This window comes from Amblyomma mixtum, chromosome 2 (assembly GCF_055824585.1).
Source record: "Amblyomma mixtum isolate Tamu chromosome 2, ASM5582458v1, whole genome shotgun sequence".
NCBI classification, from domain to species: Eukaryota; Metazoa; Arthropoda; class Arachnida; order Ixodida; family Ixodidae; genus Amblyomma; species Amblyomma mixtum.
The window spans coordinates 130,471,417-130,485,825 of NC_143013.1; the positions used below are offsets into that span (position 1 = coordinate 130,471,417).

Here is a 14,409-nt window from a genome sequence, read left to right on the forward strand (position 1 = left end):
TGACGTCATGTATCACGTGATTTGGAGGCGCACAACCACAGCGACGGCGCGAGGTGGGCCCCCGTTTCTCCACTGTCGTGACGTCATCGTGTCACGTGGTGTGACGTCATGTATCACGTGATTTGGAGGCGCAAAACCACAACGACGGCGCGAGGTGGGCCCCCGTTTCTCTACTGTCGTGACGTCATCGCGTCACGTGGTGTGACGTCATGTATCAAGTGATTTGGAGGCGCATAACCACGGTGAAGGGCTGAAGTGGTAGCTAAAGTAGTATGCTTCGCATAAAAAGAGAGTTGGGGTTTGCTGCATCAGCGGCTAGCGCTGCCGAAGGAGAGGAAGATGACAGAAGACGAAGCTCACGAAGCCCGTGTGCGCGCTTGCGAACGCCGGCCTGCTGAGCAGGATTGCTGGGACAAGGACTGTGCCCGACCACACTAACTGTGCGAGTTTCCACATTACATTTGGTGGAGGTGCTTAATTAATTTAGCTACTGAATTGTCGTAAATGTCTTATGCTTGAATTGAAGATTTATTTACTTATTCTGGTTATACCTTCTTTTATCTCAATCAACCATTTTGGTTTTTCAAATTTCGCACCGTGGTTGCTTTCCCGTACACTTATTATATCCCCGTCCAGCCTGTTCAACCGTTCAATGGCTTTTGCTGGAAATTAATTAATCTATGGAAAAAAAACTTTTTTGCTCAATTAATCATCACTCATCCAATACGCTTCCATTCATTTCAAGCATTAATTTCACTCCTTTGCCAATTTTTCTACGATTTTGCCGTCCACGGCTCTTTTCTCGTCCACTCACTACATCGGCGTCCGCGCTAATTCGACGTTTGTTGACGTTTTTGTCTGTAATTAATTAACCAATCATCCTATCGACATATTTTTTGCACATCATCCTCACATCATCCTCTTGCGACTACAACCACTCGTTTGATGCTACCTCTTTTGAGAACGCCACAACTGCTGTGGATACATTTTGAGGGCACGTTTTGATGACACGACACCGCCGCATAGCCTAGGAATGCATTAATAAGCAATCACTTTTCTTCAAGCAATTAAACATAAAAAATTAATAAAGCCCGTTATCAAATGAACACAGATAGACCGCATATTTCACTTCGGGTCAGAGTGGTAAAGTCAATACCGTGCTGTGTAAGTTCGTTTACTAAACGAGATAGTTTGTTTTATAGGGACTGCAGCATGTAGGCCGTGCGTCTGTAAGGTATTAACCACTCAACGGTGCTACGGGTACGGAAGTCACCAATATAACCTTTTACGTTAGATATGGTTTGAAGAAACTGTTTAAGCATATTTTTAGAGAACAGAAATAAATAACATGAAAATAATACATACATTTAGCGCTTATTATATGGTATCGGGAAAACTATTCTTCAAAAGTATAGAGATGAGGTGCATTGGCGATGTAACGCAATTCTTTTTTTTTTGTAGCACCACAACACTGTTAATGTTTCCCAGCGTGGTGGTGCCCCACACAAAAACACAATAGGCAATATGCGATGAGAACAAATCATGGTAGATTTTTAATTAAAATGGCGACATCCTCAGCCTCAGCGGGCGCGCGGCGCACAAACATTCAGGCACCCAAAGAGGACCCATAAAAACGGCTTATATAGTTCATTTACGCTCGCGGTAGTCGAACGAAACTACTAAACTGAAGCCGACGTCTGACGTAGGCAAGCTCGTCTCACGTTGTTCTATGCGAGCCAGCATCATCGGTAGCAGCCACCAACTCATAAAGTGGAGGTCAAGAGCAAAAGGCTTGCGTGCAGGGTAGCGCCACCTGGTACACAGGGCCATCGTTAATTAGAGACTGCAAGAAGTATCGCGTCGGGCCTGCCGTACCGAGCTTTTCTGCGTCCTTCACTTGGGCTGTAGCCATTGTTGCTACCAGATTTTCGCTCTATGGGTGTATCCGCATCAGCTGCTTTCCGCAACACCCTTTCTAACCGGCTTCAAAATTCTTTCTGCCTATGCCTTCTTTGTCACTTCCCTTGTCGCCAATCAGAATGTTTTACTTCGCACGAACTTCTGGAATGGTCCTTCCGGAATCATAAAGATTCCACATCCTTCAGGGTACACGCCGCGAAAGGTTCCATCTTTTTAAGCTAAAGCTTCACATCTTTTGAAGCGAAAGCTTCATTACTGGACCTCGGACTTTAATTGCGAACCGTGTAAATTTGACCTTCAGCTCAGTAAGAGGTCAGACCATTGTCACAAAATTCGGCGCATTTTAGAAACAAACAAAGAAAAACCGCCGCGCGCACGGCGTCTCGCCGGCGCGAGCCCAACGGGATAGAGGGAAAGCCCCCGCCGAGCGCGTGCCTCTCTCTCCACCGCCACGGCGTGCGCCGAAGGAATGAGTCATCCACGCCGATTTCTCTAGAACATCCGAGTTGCTTCCACTGCTAACCGGGGAAAGAGGGGGAAGCCTTGCGAGCGCTAAGACATGTCCCCCTCCTCTGCACTCGGACGTCGGCGACGGCGCCACGCTAGAACACGCTGGAACCTTCGCGAAACGACTCCTGACTTTAACCAATGAGGACGCGCGGCCGGCGAGAGAAAGGAAGGGAAACTACACGGGAGATGCTGCGTGTATGTGCGCGCCTACTTTGGCGCGTAGAACAAACAGACGTGAGAACGAGCCTATAAAAGAAGGACGTTGACCGCTGTCAAGTCAGTCCGGACCGCCGTTTATGCTTCATCGAAGCGCGCCCGTTCGACTCCCGGGAAAACACCACTCGGTAAGCATCGGACCAACGAGGTGTTGTGTTTCTACCCCCCCCCCCCCCCCCCTAACTCTCTTTGTGTGTTCCCGTCACACCTGTGTCCACTTAGGCCATGCCCAGAGGCAGTGGTCTCCATGAAGCACGTGCTCCCATGCAACCTCATGACAGGTGGAAAACGAACAAGAGGGAGGTATTCAACTCCTGGATTCCTGGTACCACCACTTCGGACCACGTGGGCCCGATCATGCAGCTACCGTGAACATTCATCGAGGCCGACAACCCCGCGACCGCGGTGGGAAGTGAGATGCTTGGAATGCCCCTCCGAGCCTCAGCGGATTAGTGTAGCAGAAATGTCAAAGGCCATTGTCAGCAGTAATCCCAGCGAAATTCCTTGAGCAGAGTGCAGCGGCGACGAAGGCAGGCGAGGCCCAGGAGTTATTGTCCGAGCAACCACCGTGAATGCGGAGGCGACCTGGCGGCGCCGGTCACGCTGGCGGATAATTGAAGAATTCTGTGTCCCCGACTCGCGTTCTGGGCAATCGGCGGGGAGGCAAGTTCATTCCCCTGCTGGAGGACTTCGGGAGATTCCTTTCCCGCAGTGCTGGATGAGTCAGCATTCTCCCCCTCTCATCGGCCCAGCTGTGGGAGAGTGGAAAAGCTCGCACCTGCCCAGCCGTGGGTGGTGACAAGAACGTCCCCTTCGGTCCATCGGATTGGACAGTGCTCGTCGACCATTATTCCCCAGCCAGGGATCTGGGGAAACCGGACGATATTTAACTCGGCCGTGAGTGTGGCCGAGGAGCCTGCTAGCTCCAGTCGACTACGGTTGACGAAGACGTTCCCCTTCCACTGAGAGCCATTCTCAGTCCCGCTCTATGTAAATAATGTAAATATGTGAATACAGTTTTTTCCTTCTCTTCCCCTACTTCCCGTCTCCGGCCCACGTTTCCTTCCTCCTTCGGCACAGCGGCGGTGCTCTTGGACCCGATGCCTGGTGGGACACGCTTCTAGCATCGACAAATATATCAACTGGTTGGCAGCGGCGGGATCTTCCACGCTTGGTCCTGGCTTCAGCAGTGGTGAGCGCTTGACTTTCTTTAAGAATCTGCCAGGCTTGATAACTCTGGAAATTTATCACTTCCTGTAGATTGTTTTTCTGCACGTGCTCGCTTATGCATTTCACGTAGCAGCTTATTTTATGAAAGTCCTCGTTCGGAAGTTGCCATGGATTTGAGCAAGCTAAAGAAGCCAGAGTTGATGTTGCTGTGTGAAAAGCTGGGTATTGAGGCCAGGAAGAGTCACAGAAAGCCGCAGCTGATTGAGGCTATTAAGGAATGTGGTGCTAAGGAGGAGGGTGACAAAATTTGGGAGACCTGGGAAGTCATTCAGGAAGGAATCAGGAACGCTAAGGAGGAGGCCGACAGGGTCGAAAAGGAACGCAAGGAGAGGGCCGTCAGGGTTGAAAATGAACGCAAGGAGAAGGCCGTCAGGGTTGAAAAAGAACGCCTTTACCGCAAGGAAGCCGCTAAGAAGGAGGCTGACAGGATTGAAAAAGAACGCCTTTGCCGCAAGGAAGCCGCTAAGGAGGAGGCTGACAGGATAGAAAAAGAACGCCTTTACCGCAAGGAAGCCGCTAAGGAGGAGGCTGACAGGATAGAAAAAGAACGCCTTCGTCTCAAGGAAGCCGATGAAAGGCAACTTGCGTTAATGCGTTTGGAGTTGCAAATTTTACTGGCGAAGCGCGCCGAGAGGAATTCGACATTAAATCAGGAGGTTTCGGCGCGAAGTGAAATTAAAATCGTGAATGAAAACTGCGTGTCTTTGCCCATTGCCCGCGTCGCAAACGAGAGCCCGCTCGGGGTGCGTCTGACCGAGGCAGCCATCTCCCAAAACCTGCCTAAGCAGCAACACTCGATTTCCTCAAATCGCTCAGATATGCTGCCCAAAGAAAAGGGCCTTTGTTTTGGAGATAACGCTGCGCAGGTCCTTACCACTTCGAAGGCTCGTGAATTCGCAGCGCCAGCAGAGCACGTAGTTGAAGAGGGCAAACCTGACAGCGACTGTGGAGCTCCAAGCCAGAGCGCGGCGTTAGCTGAAAAGCGCGATGCCGCACAGATTGTCCTTGCAACCCAGATAGGCGTAGGCGCAGCGCAAAAAGGTAGTCCTCCAGAAAGCAGTCGCGCGCTGAAAGTGGCAACTGCAAGTTCTATTGTAAGCGAGGAATGCGCCTCAGCGCTGCCTCGAAACAATGATCAGTTCAACGATCAGGGAACGACAGCCGCTCGCGACCAAACACCCGAAAATGAGTTATGCTCCACTAAAACCAGCGTGTCTTTGCCCATTGCCCGCGTCGCGATCGAGAGCCCGCTCGAGGTGCGTCTGACCGAGGCAGCCGTCTCCCAAAACCTGCCTAAGCAGCATCCCTCGATTTTCCCTAATCGCTTGGATATGCTGCCCCAAGAAAAAGGCCTTTGTTTTGGAGATAACGCTGCGAAGGTCCTTACCATTTCGAAGGCTCGTGAGGTCGCGGCGCCAGCAGAGCACGTGGTTGAAGAGGGCAAACCTGAACCTGTAAGCCCGAAGCCTATAAATTCTCGCGGTGATGAGCCAGAGCAATCTCTAGTAAAGACTGTCGATGAGACGAACGCCGGCGACTTAAGCCGTGACGGCTCCGCGCTACCTAATGACGAGCCAGCCCAGGACTTACTCACTACTAGCACAGGGGTAAAGAGTACCGATAGTAGTGCAGGCGATAGTGAGCCTTCCGAATCAGGCTCAAGTGATGACCTGGAGCTAGGTGAGGAATTGAATTCCAATCTTGTGTTACCCCACTCGGATGGCTTTCTCGAACTCCTTCGTGTGGACAGAGAAACGTTCACCGCTGAGCAAGAGAAAGACCAATCTCTAAGCAAGTTGAGTCCCCAAAGTGACATAGGTGTGTCACGGGAGAAAATACCTTTCCAGCTCCGTTCTGGCCTGCTGTACAGCCAGTATAAGGATAGGAAGGGTATCCAAAACGACCAACTTACGGCCCGCGTCGCGATCGAGAGCCCGCTCGAGCTGCGTCTGACCGAGGCAGCCGTCTCCCAAAACCTGCCTATGCAGTATCCCTCGATTTTATCAAACCGCTTGGATATGCTGCCGAAAGAAAAGGGCCTTAGTTTTGGAGATAACGCTGCGCAGGTCCTCACCAGTTCGAAGGCTCCAGAATTCGCAGCGCCAGCAGAGCACGCGGGTGAAGAGGGCAAACTTGGCCCTGTAAGCCTTATAAATTCTCACGGTAGTGAGCCAGAGCAGGCTGGATCACAAATTGGAAATGAGGCGAACGCCGACGACTTAACCTGTGACGGTTCCGCGATGGCTAGTGACGCGCCCCGCAAACCAACAGCGAGGGTTTCCACGAAGCGGCAGCGTAAAGAGGTGGCCAAACGGGAAGAGTTAATTAAGGGGAAAGTGCGCCTCATGTTGACTGCTGCACAGAAAACCGGACAACCGGTTACCCGCCCCAATTTGGCACCTCAGCGCTCAAGAGTTCGCACGCGCCGCTTGAAGGGAACACAAGCTAAGGGGACGCAACGCGCGAACCCAATCCGAGAGAGGCAGATTCGCTGGCACGGCATTCGCACTCGTTCGCTCCCTTCTCGCATTCTGCTTTCTGAGCGTAAGCTAAACTTCAGAACCGCGAGACTTGGACGAAGAACAGTGCAGGGTCCCAAGCTGAAGTTCCTAGCCTTGTGTAATTTTGCACCTGCTAGAGTAGCTATCGGACCGCGGCCGCGCAGGGGGCGGCTGAAAAATAGGAAGCAGTAAATTCCTCTGATCGCAACGCTGTTTGCAGACGGATTCGAGGAATAATCCCGTCTTGAGTTGAATGCTTGTTTTTTTTTGTTCATTTAACTCTGATACAAAAATGAGAGCGAAATTTTGGAGCTTGGCATTGCGGGACTCAGTTTACATGCGTTTCAGAAAATTGCGAGGTAATGACAACGCTGATGGCCTCAGCCGAAGCTTTCCCGTGTAATGCCCTTTCCTGACTCCCCAGACGTTAATCCGCTATGCAAATTTGTATTTTGTTTTTTGCTTTAGCGGGAATCATTTTGTCTGTTTTGTATGTGTGTTCAGCAGCTCCACCTTCCCTTTGTGCTCTCACGGGCGGTGGCTTTCTGTGACATAAACCGTGCTACGGCACCCCCCCCTCAAAATTTTAGGAAACTTTTCCCTTTTGGCTAAACAAGCTCTCTGTATTCTGGTTTGGTCAAACATGTCAACTTTCGGAGGAGGACGTAAATTTCACGCTACAGCTCATTTTCTCTAAAGAGGTTTTGTTGACCGAAAACAGCTTGGCAGTTCTTGAAGTCGGTTTGGCGCTTTCTGCTTGTTGGGCTGTGTACCTTGCTGGTTGAGCTCGTTACAGTTGTCAACGAAGCAAGAAGTACCTTTGGGCCCAGCTGTGACCAAAAGCCGAACGGACACAACTCTAGGTCTCTGCGCGCAGCAGCGTTGGCTGCAACCACTACGAGACCTCTTCGGGCGGCGGACGTGCTGTTGTGTTTCTACCCCCCCCCCCCCTAACTCTCTTTGTGTGTTCCCGTCACACCTGTGTCCACTTAGGCCATGCCCAGAGGCAGTGGTCTCCATGAAGCACGTGCTCCCATGCAACCTCATGACAGGTGAAAAACGAACAAGAGGGAGGTATTCAACTCCTGGATTCCTGGTACCACCACTTCGGACCACGTGGGCCCGATCATGCAGCTACCGTGAACATTCATCGAGGCCGACAACCCCGCGACCGCGGTGGGAAGTGAGATGCTTGGAATGCCCCTCCGAGCCTCAGCGGATTAGTGTAGCAGAAATGTCAAAGGCCATTGTCAGCAGTAATCCCAGCGAAATTCCTTGAGCAGAGTGCAGCGGCGACGAAGGCAGGCGAGGCCCAGGAGTTATTGTCCGAGCAACCACCGTGAATGCGGAGGCGACCTGGCGGCGCCGGTCACGCTGGCGGATAATTGAAGAATTCTGTGTCCCCGACTCGCGTTCTGGGCAATCGGCGGGGAGGCAAGTTCATTCCCCTGCTGGAGGACTTCGGGAGATTCCTTTCCCGCAGTGCTGGATGAGTCAGCATTCTCCCCCTCTCATCGGCCCAGCTGTGGGAGAGTGGAAAAGCTCGCACCTGCCCAGCCGTGGGTGGTGACAAGAACGTCCCCTTCGGTCCATCGGATTGGACAGTGCTCGTCGACCATTATTCCCCAGCCAGGGATCTGGGGAAACCGGACGATATTTAACTCGGCCGTGAGTGTGGCCGAGGAGCCTGCTAGCTCCAGTCGACTACGGTTGACGAAGACGTTCCCCTTCCACTGAGAGCCATTCTCAGTCCCGCTCTATGTAAATAATGTAAATATGTGAATACAGTTTTTTCCTTCTCTTCCCCTACTTCCCGTCTCCGGCCCACGTTTCCTTCCTCCTTCGGCACAGCGGCGGTGCTCTTGGACCCGATGCCTGGTGGGACACGCTTCTAGCATCGACAAATATATCAGAGGCAACGTTCGCCAGTCTGCGGGACGGCATCATCGTGGAACTCTGGTCGTCGGACTGCCGCAGTGCCCGGTGAACAAATTGTGTTTTGTTTTGTTTACCTCTCTCTCTTGTGTTAGTGCACTTTAGGTGCAATATTGTTTTTGTACTGTAGTCTCTCTCTCGAGTTAAACTTTGCGCGAGTTGCATTGTTCTGTTAATCACTTTCTATGTGTCTGCACTAGTGATTCTGAAACCCTCTGTATCGTCTCAATTGCTGTATAAACTTTGTTTTGTTTGTGAACCTCTGGCTCCGACCCATTCTCTGACTTGCGACCAGCGAAAGCTGGGCACCGAACGCCCAAAAACCTCTTGTCACTTAGTAGCTGGTCTCCGCCGAGTTTGCCACGCTGAGTCGAGGGCACCTCCTTAGAGTCCGAGACAGCTACCCCCACACGCTCTAAGGGTGTCTGGAAGCTTCACGCGTAAACGTGCGCGAAGTGTGGGTGACAACCATAAAGAACAGATTGAATCAATATTGATGACTGGGAATCGAGCCCGCGGCTGCGCGAACAGATCTCCTTTAATGGCCGCTCAGCGAGACCGCTAGGCTATCGCCGCAGCCAGCACGCCTCGTGTTAAACTGCACCACACTCTCGCGCTGTGCATTCGAGAGCGTCGTATTCATCTGGTCTGTCCCGCGGCATTGCCTGCTCACCGCCGTCTTCTAGGTAGCACAAATCCACACTTTCCCTCCAATTCGAATGTAGTAAAAAATTCTGTGCAGTTTATCTGACTCGGCGTTTTCCTTTTCTACATGTTCATTCATTTTGTGAAGACAAGTTATGGTACTGGCATACCAATTATGTATACGTATATAACTATCAATGAACAGTAAGCCGAATCCTTATTACTGGCGCTCATGGATGAACACTATTGTTATATGCTGACCAGAACTGATATTTAGAGGGTTTCGTATAGTTTTCGATGCCCAGACATTAATTCGTTTCTTACAATGCCATCTACAACATTAGCTCTGCTGCTTTGTTCTGCACCCACAAAAAAAAATTGTGTAATAAATACAAGGCCGCAGAGATGGCGGTCGCTAGACTCACATTCTTATAAGTGTCCTGCATGCCCAGCGCATCAACCGGTCAGGTTAACAACCCCCGACAGCCAAGACACCACACTCGCGCGGGTCATCCAGCAGCTCACTATACCCGAGGGTCGCCTTGTCTTTTTGCTACGCGCGCATGGTCTCTATTTTTTAAGCATAAAATGCTTTTAGCTCCCGTTGTCGGCAGTGTGGTGACGTCACGCCGAGACCGAGAGCCAACATCCGGGCACTGAATTCCAATCATCCGGGCACTGAAACGAGAGCATCCGGGCACCGTACGAGATTTAACGAGACTCTCTAAGAGAGAGGGCCGCGCTTCCGCGCCGTCTCCAAGGATGGCGCTGCGGTCCCACACTCACGAATGTAAAAGACCGGCCGCTGGGCCTTCAGATCATGACGTTTCCCCTTTTTCAGGCAGATGTAAACACGCTCGCGGAGTATTCGGACGCGCTGCAGATACATTCTTGTCTGCGTCTCGTCGTGTCCGCGTACGCTTCTGCATCGTCCTGCATTTCAATGCCGCCACCGTCACAGCTGCTTAAGCCGAGCAATGGAGACTGATGAAAGGAGAGGTAGGAAGCGTCTTGCGGAAAGCGATTGCTTTGCGAGTGATATGCCACAGCAGAAGACTGTTCGCCCCTGCCGACAACGCCATGATTATGCGGCCGCTCCCGAAAGCGACAAGGCCGCCACGGTTCGCGGCTGCCTACCTAATACCCGTAAACATTTCATGCTTACTCTACTCTCGGTTACGGGAGAGGCAGAGATTTTTTTTTACCGCGGTCGGCACGCTTCCCTCTTCTACAGCTGCAGCGAAGCACCGCCTCACTGACAAAGTGAGCTCGGTGCCGTCAGAGCAGCCAGCACCGACACAGTGCGCACTACTCACGATACTTCCAGGGCTCTCCGCAAGAACGGTACGCCTCGGAGTGCGTGGGGTCCATGGTGTAGCAGACGCCAGTCTTGTAGTACGAGTACTCGATGTACCACCTGCACACGAAGAGGCGCCGAGCAAGGCGAGCGCTTCGGAAACAGCGACTGGAGTGTCACGCTCAGAACGAGCACACAGGCGTTGCGATTTTCGCTCCAGCTCAGACAGGTGCATGCCATGCTTACATGTTGGTGCAGGAGAATGGCTGGCAGGTATCGGCTGTTGTCTTCATGTAGCAGTCAAGGACGAGGCTCTCGATGGGGTAGGAATACTTGATCATGTCCTTCATAATGTGCAGGCGGTTGTTGAGAATGGCCTCTTGGAAGTATGACTGAAAACAATGGAGACAGCGACATATTGCACTCCCGCGTTCTTTAAAGGAATATCAGCGTGCAACACCTCCACAGGCCAAACCCAGCGTTGACGAAAACGAAGCCAACGGCTTTAATGGTGGACTGAAACAAATTTAACCCATGGTGGAATGGCGACAAGAACTTTATGCGTCACTTTCTTACTAGCCATCCTACCTCCGCTGTCCTACTATCAACTCGCCGAAACGGAGAAGTCATCTGCTCCAAGTTGCGCATCGCCTTACCCAGTTTCATTACGTGTAAAATTTCCCGTACCATTGCTTGAAACAACTCTGCAGCTTATAGTTTCACTGAGCGTCAAAGCAGCCATTCGAACAATATCCTTAGTGAAAATTGATACTTTTATTATTTCACACAGAAAGAGTGACTGTGCCTGCATCGACATCCGGATGGATACCATCACATTTGAGTATGAGGTGTTCAATTGTTTCTACACATCTACCACACACAGCACAAGTGACATCATCACGGTCAATTTTTTTTATGTAGCTGCGCATTCTAAGACACTCTGACCTAGCTTCAAACAGTAGGGCACAACCTCTTGAGTTATCATGCAAGAATTCCTTCCTGCTGTGCCTTTTCCAGTATCGATATGGTTCCACACTAAGCTTCTTTTCCATTGAATTAATCCAACTTATAGTCTCCGCGTTTTTAACCTGTCGTGTAATGCTCTTTCTTGCTCCATCCTCGTGTCCGGCATACTTACTGGTTAGCTTCCTAGTTCTTTTCCGCCACTGCGAGTCAACGCTGTTTCTGTATAGGTAATTAAACACTTTAGCTGCCCACCTGTTATAGTTCAATTTCCTTAGGCTTTCTTCATAGAGTATTTTACTCAGCTTTCCGTGCTTCGAACGATGCCCAGCCCATATCCCCTTGTACTGCCTCGTTTGTGGTTTCGCCGCGGGCACCTAGTGCTAATCTTCCAACAGCTCTCTGATTTACGTCTAATCTCGACTGAACTTCTGCCCTTAAGCACAGAACCGCATTCACGAAAGTAAGCCCCGGCACCATTATTCCTTTCCAAATACCTCTCAGTACTTCATATTTGTTGTACCCCCATAGTGTCCTATGTTTCATTATCCCGGCATCTCTTCGTCCTTTTGTTCTGAGAGACTGTTCATGCTTTCCCGTGTATATCTGCCCTTCGTTTAGCCATATCCCGAGATATTTGTATAGGGCCGCTCAGGGGACTTCATGGCATTGTATTGTAAGCACCTGATCAGTTGCACCATTGAAAATCATCACACCTGACTTAGTTTCGCGAAAACTGAAACCTAGAGCGTCTCCTTCGTCTCCACAGCAACCAGAGTTTGTAAATCTTCCTCGCTACATGCTAACTGTACAATATCGTCCGCACACATTAAACACGGGCGCCGTTGCTCAATGATATTTCCGCTTTATCTGTAGGACAGATTATAGCCTAGACTACTTCCTTGTAGCTTTCTTTCATATTTATGACATGAAGCATGGACAGCAGTGGTGATAGAGGACAACCTTGCCTTAATCCTTTGTGTAACTCCACAGTTTTCGTACTTCTTATCCCTCCTCATGTAATTTCAGCTTCATTATCTCAGTAGATTTCTTGTGGAAAATCTGTTACCTCATGACAGATACCTTCCTGTCTTAATGCTCGCCAAAGCGCCACCTATTTCCAAGCGTGCGTATCAATAATTCGAGAAAAGCCGCGAGCGCTTTGCCCACGCGAGGGCGGCCGCGTGTGGTTCAACTGGGGCCTGCCTGCGCACCCATTTTACGGGAAAGAAATCTTCGAACGTACCGTGTCCAGTGTAGCGCATCCTTTCCCGGTGTGCTCCCAGCAGATCCGCGAGAGGTTGACACTGCGAAAATTAAGTATGCGCGCTCAATACCAGCGCGCATGAATGGGTGGCGGTAGTGTTAAAGTTAAAGGCTAGGTGCACAAGGTAAATTGTGGTCCATATCTTAAAACAGCGTGAACGACGCTCATTAAACCACAAGAATCATGTCTGTCCTCTTGTGCCTTTTACCGCGTCCTCTGCGCTATTTTGAGATACGAGCTGCTAAGGTGGAGATGGAATAAATTAGGCAAGAATAGCTAGAATTCATTAGGCGAGAATAGCTCCACCTATGTCTTGTATCCGAAAATAAATGGGCCTCCTACCTCTTTATAGCTGTGGTCATGAACGCCTCCGGCTTTTCGCGACTCTTTCACGTCAACCTCGCGCCACGAAAAACAAAGCTCAGCTAGTTTTTTCCCGAGGCTTGTGAAACTTGGCCTCCACTCAAAAATACCGACATGTGTTCGGCAGTAATGACTTGCAGATAGAGGCAATGCCAATTTACTGAATTCACGATGGCCACAAAGCAGGAGCTTATTTGGGCAGCTTTGGCACAGCCATTGCGGATCCTTCCTCAAAACGAAACGCTCGAACAGCGATTTTCGAATCTTACCAGTACTTGTCCACTTCGTCTCAAATTAGTGCAGGCTGCCTCTTGCAATAATATCACTTCTACATATATGATAATATTCCAAGGTTCAATGACGCACCTCACATTTAAGTTTTACAGCTGACAGCACATGGCCCGTGTGTTTTTTGTTGCGTGTGCCCTGTCCACATGCAGAACGCAGCCACGCACTGGAGGCGGGTCATAGCAGGAGACTACGTGTTCGCCTCTGCCACGACCTTCTCTGCGGTTACGTGATGCCCGGTGGATTTTGTTCCGTGTAAACCTTCAGATCTATCACCCAGAGCCTGCTGGCGGTTTCCTTTGATCGGCGTGGAACATTCTTTTTATCAGTCGATGCAGATCTTGGCATGCCTGCGGGCAGGTTTGCGCGCAACTGGTTAGACAGCTGAGCCGTCTTGGCGCTCTCCACCGGGCAGTTTCGGATTCCGCCGGAAGTTGCGCTATGCTTCTCCAAGGATTAGCTGTGCTTCTCGCGTCGACTATTTCGGATCACTAAAGACCAGCTGTTATAGCAGCCACGGAGAAACGTACTGCGACGATCAAAAGTTAGCAGGACGTGAATGTGCGCGAAAGAAAAATTAGGCAGTGGCTTAGCTCTAGTTAAGCCTGGATATGCAAGCAAAAAGCTGCAGTTACGCTTGGTTTGACGCCTTAGCTGTCGCAGTTGGCACTCAATGCACTCGGAGCACCACGATAAGGGTGTAGGCGTTCGGCCGTCCACACACTGCCTGTACGGAGGCGGAGGAGGAGACGCGCGTATAGTGAATACGGTGCTGTCTTAGAAGGTTGCTTTAGAGACATGTACTATGGTGTCCATTCCTTTCGGGTGTACACCAAGATATGAGAGACAGGCACTTCTTTTCCTTAAAAGCAATTTTCATTTCATTTCATTTTCCTTAAGGACCTTACGGCGCGGTTCGGGTATCCAGCGAGATATGAGAGAGATAGGCGTCGTTTCATTTCCTTAAAAGCAATTTTCTTTTAATTTTCCTTCCTTTACGGCGCGGTTCGGGTGTCCACCGAGATATGAGAGTTTCCTGGAGCACTGTTTGTGTTTTATTTATTTTTTATTTCTGCCGCGTGTGACGTCACTCGGTTTCGCGCATGCGCAGCTGTGGCAAATCTTGGCTCCGACGGCTCCCGCGAAGCGCGGCTGTGGTTCGGGTACTGAAGGTTTTCGCTTCAAAACTGATTTCACAGCAGCCGCGCAGCCCAGTCAGCTAAAATGTGTAAAAGTATAAAGGGGCATGCATGCTCTATCCGCTTGTAACAACA

At 50.5% G+C, this 14,409-nt stretch overlaps 1 protein-coding gene across 1 annotated transcript in view; it reads right to left on the minus strand.

Annotated features, from left to right (window-relative positions):
* The window catches only part of LOC149360902 (uncharacterized), a 124,751-nt gene that overhangs the window by 38,153 nt on the left and 72,189 nt on the right, over positions 1–14,409 (minus strand). Inside the window, exons 15-17 of the mRNA XM_089569417.1 lie at positions 12,464–12,524; positions 10,501–10,646; positions 10,274–10,374 (exon numbers count right to left, since the gene is read on the minus strand). Of these exons, the coding sequence (XP_089425543.1) occupies positions 10,274–10,374; positions 10,501–10,646; positions 12,464–12,524 (308 nt within the window). The remainder of the gene's footprint in view (positions 1–10,273; positions 10,375–10,500; positions 10,647–12,463; positions 12,525–14,409) is intronic.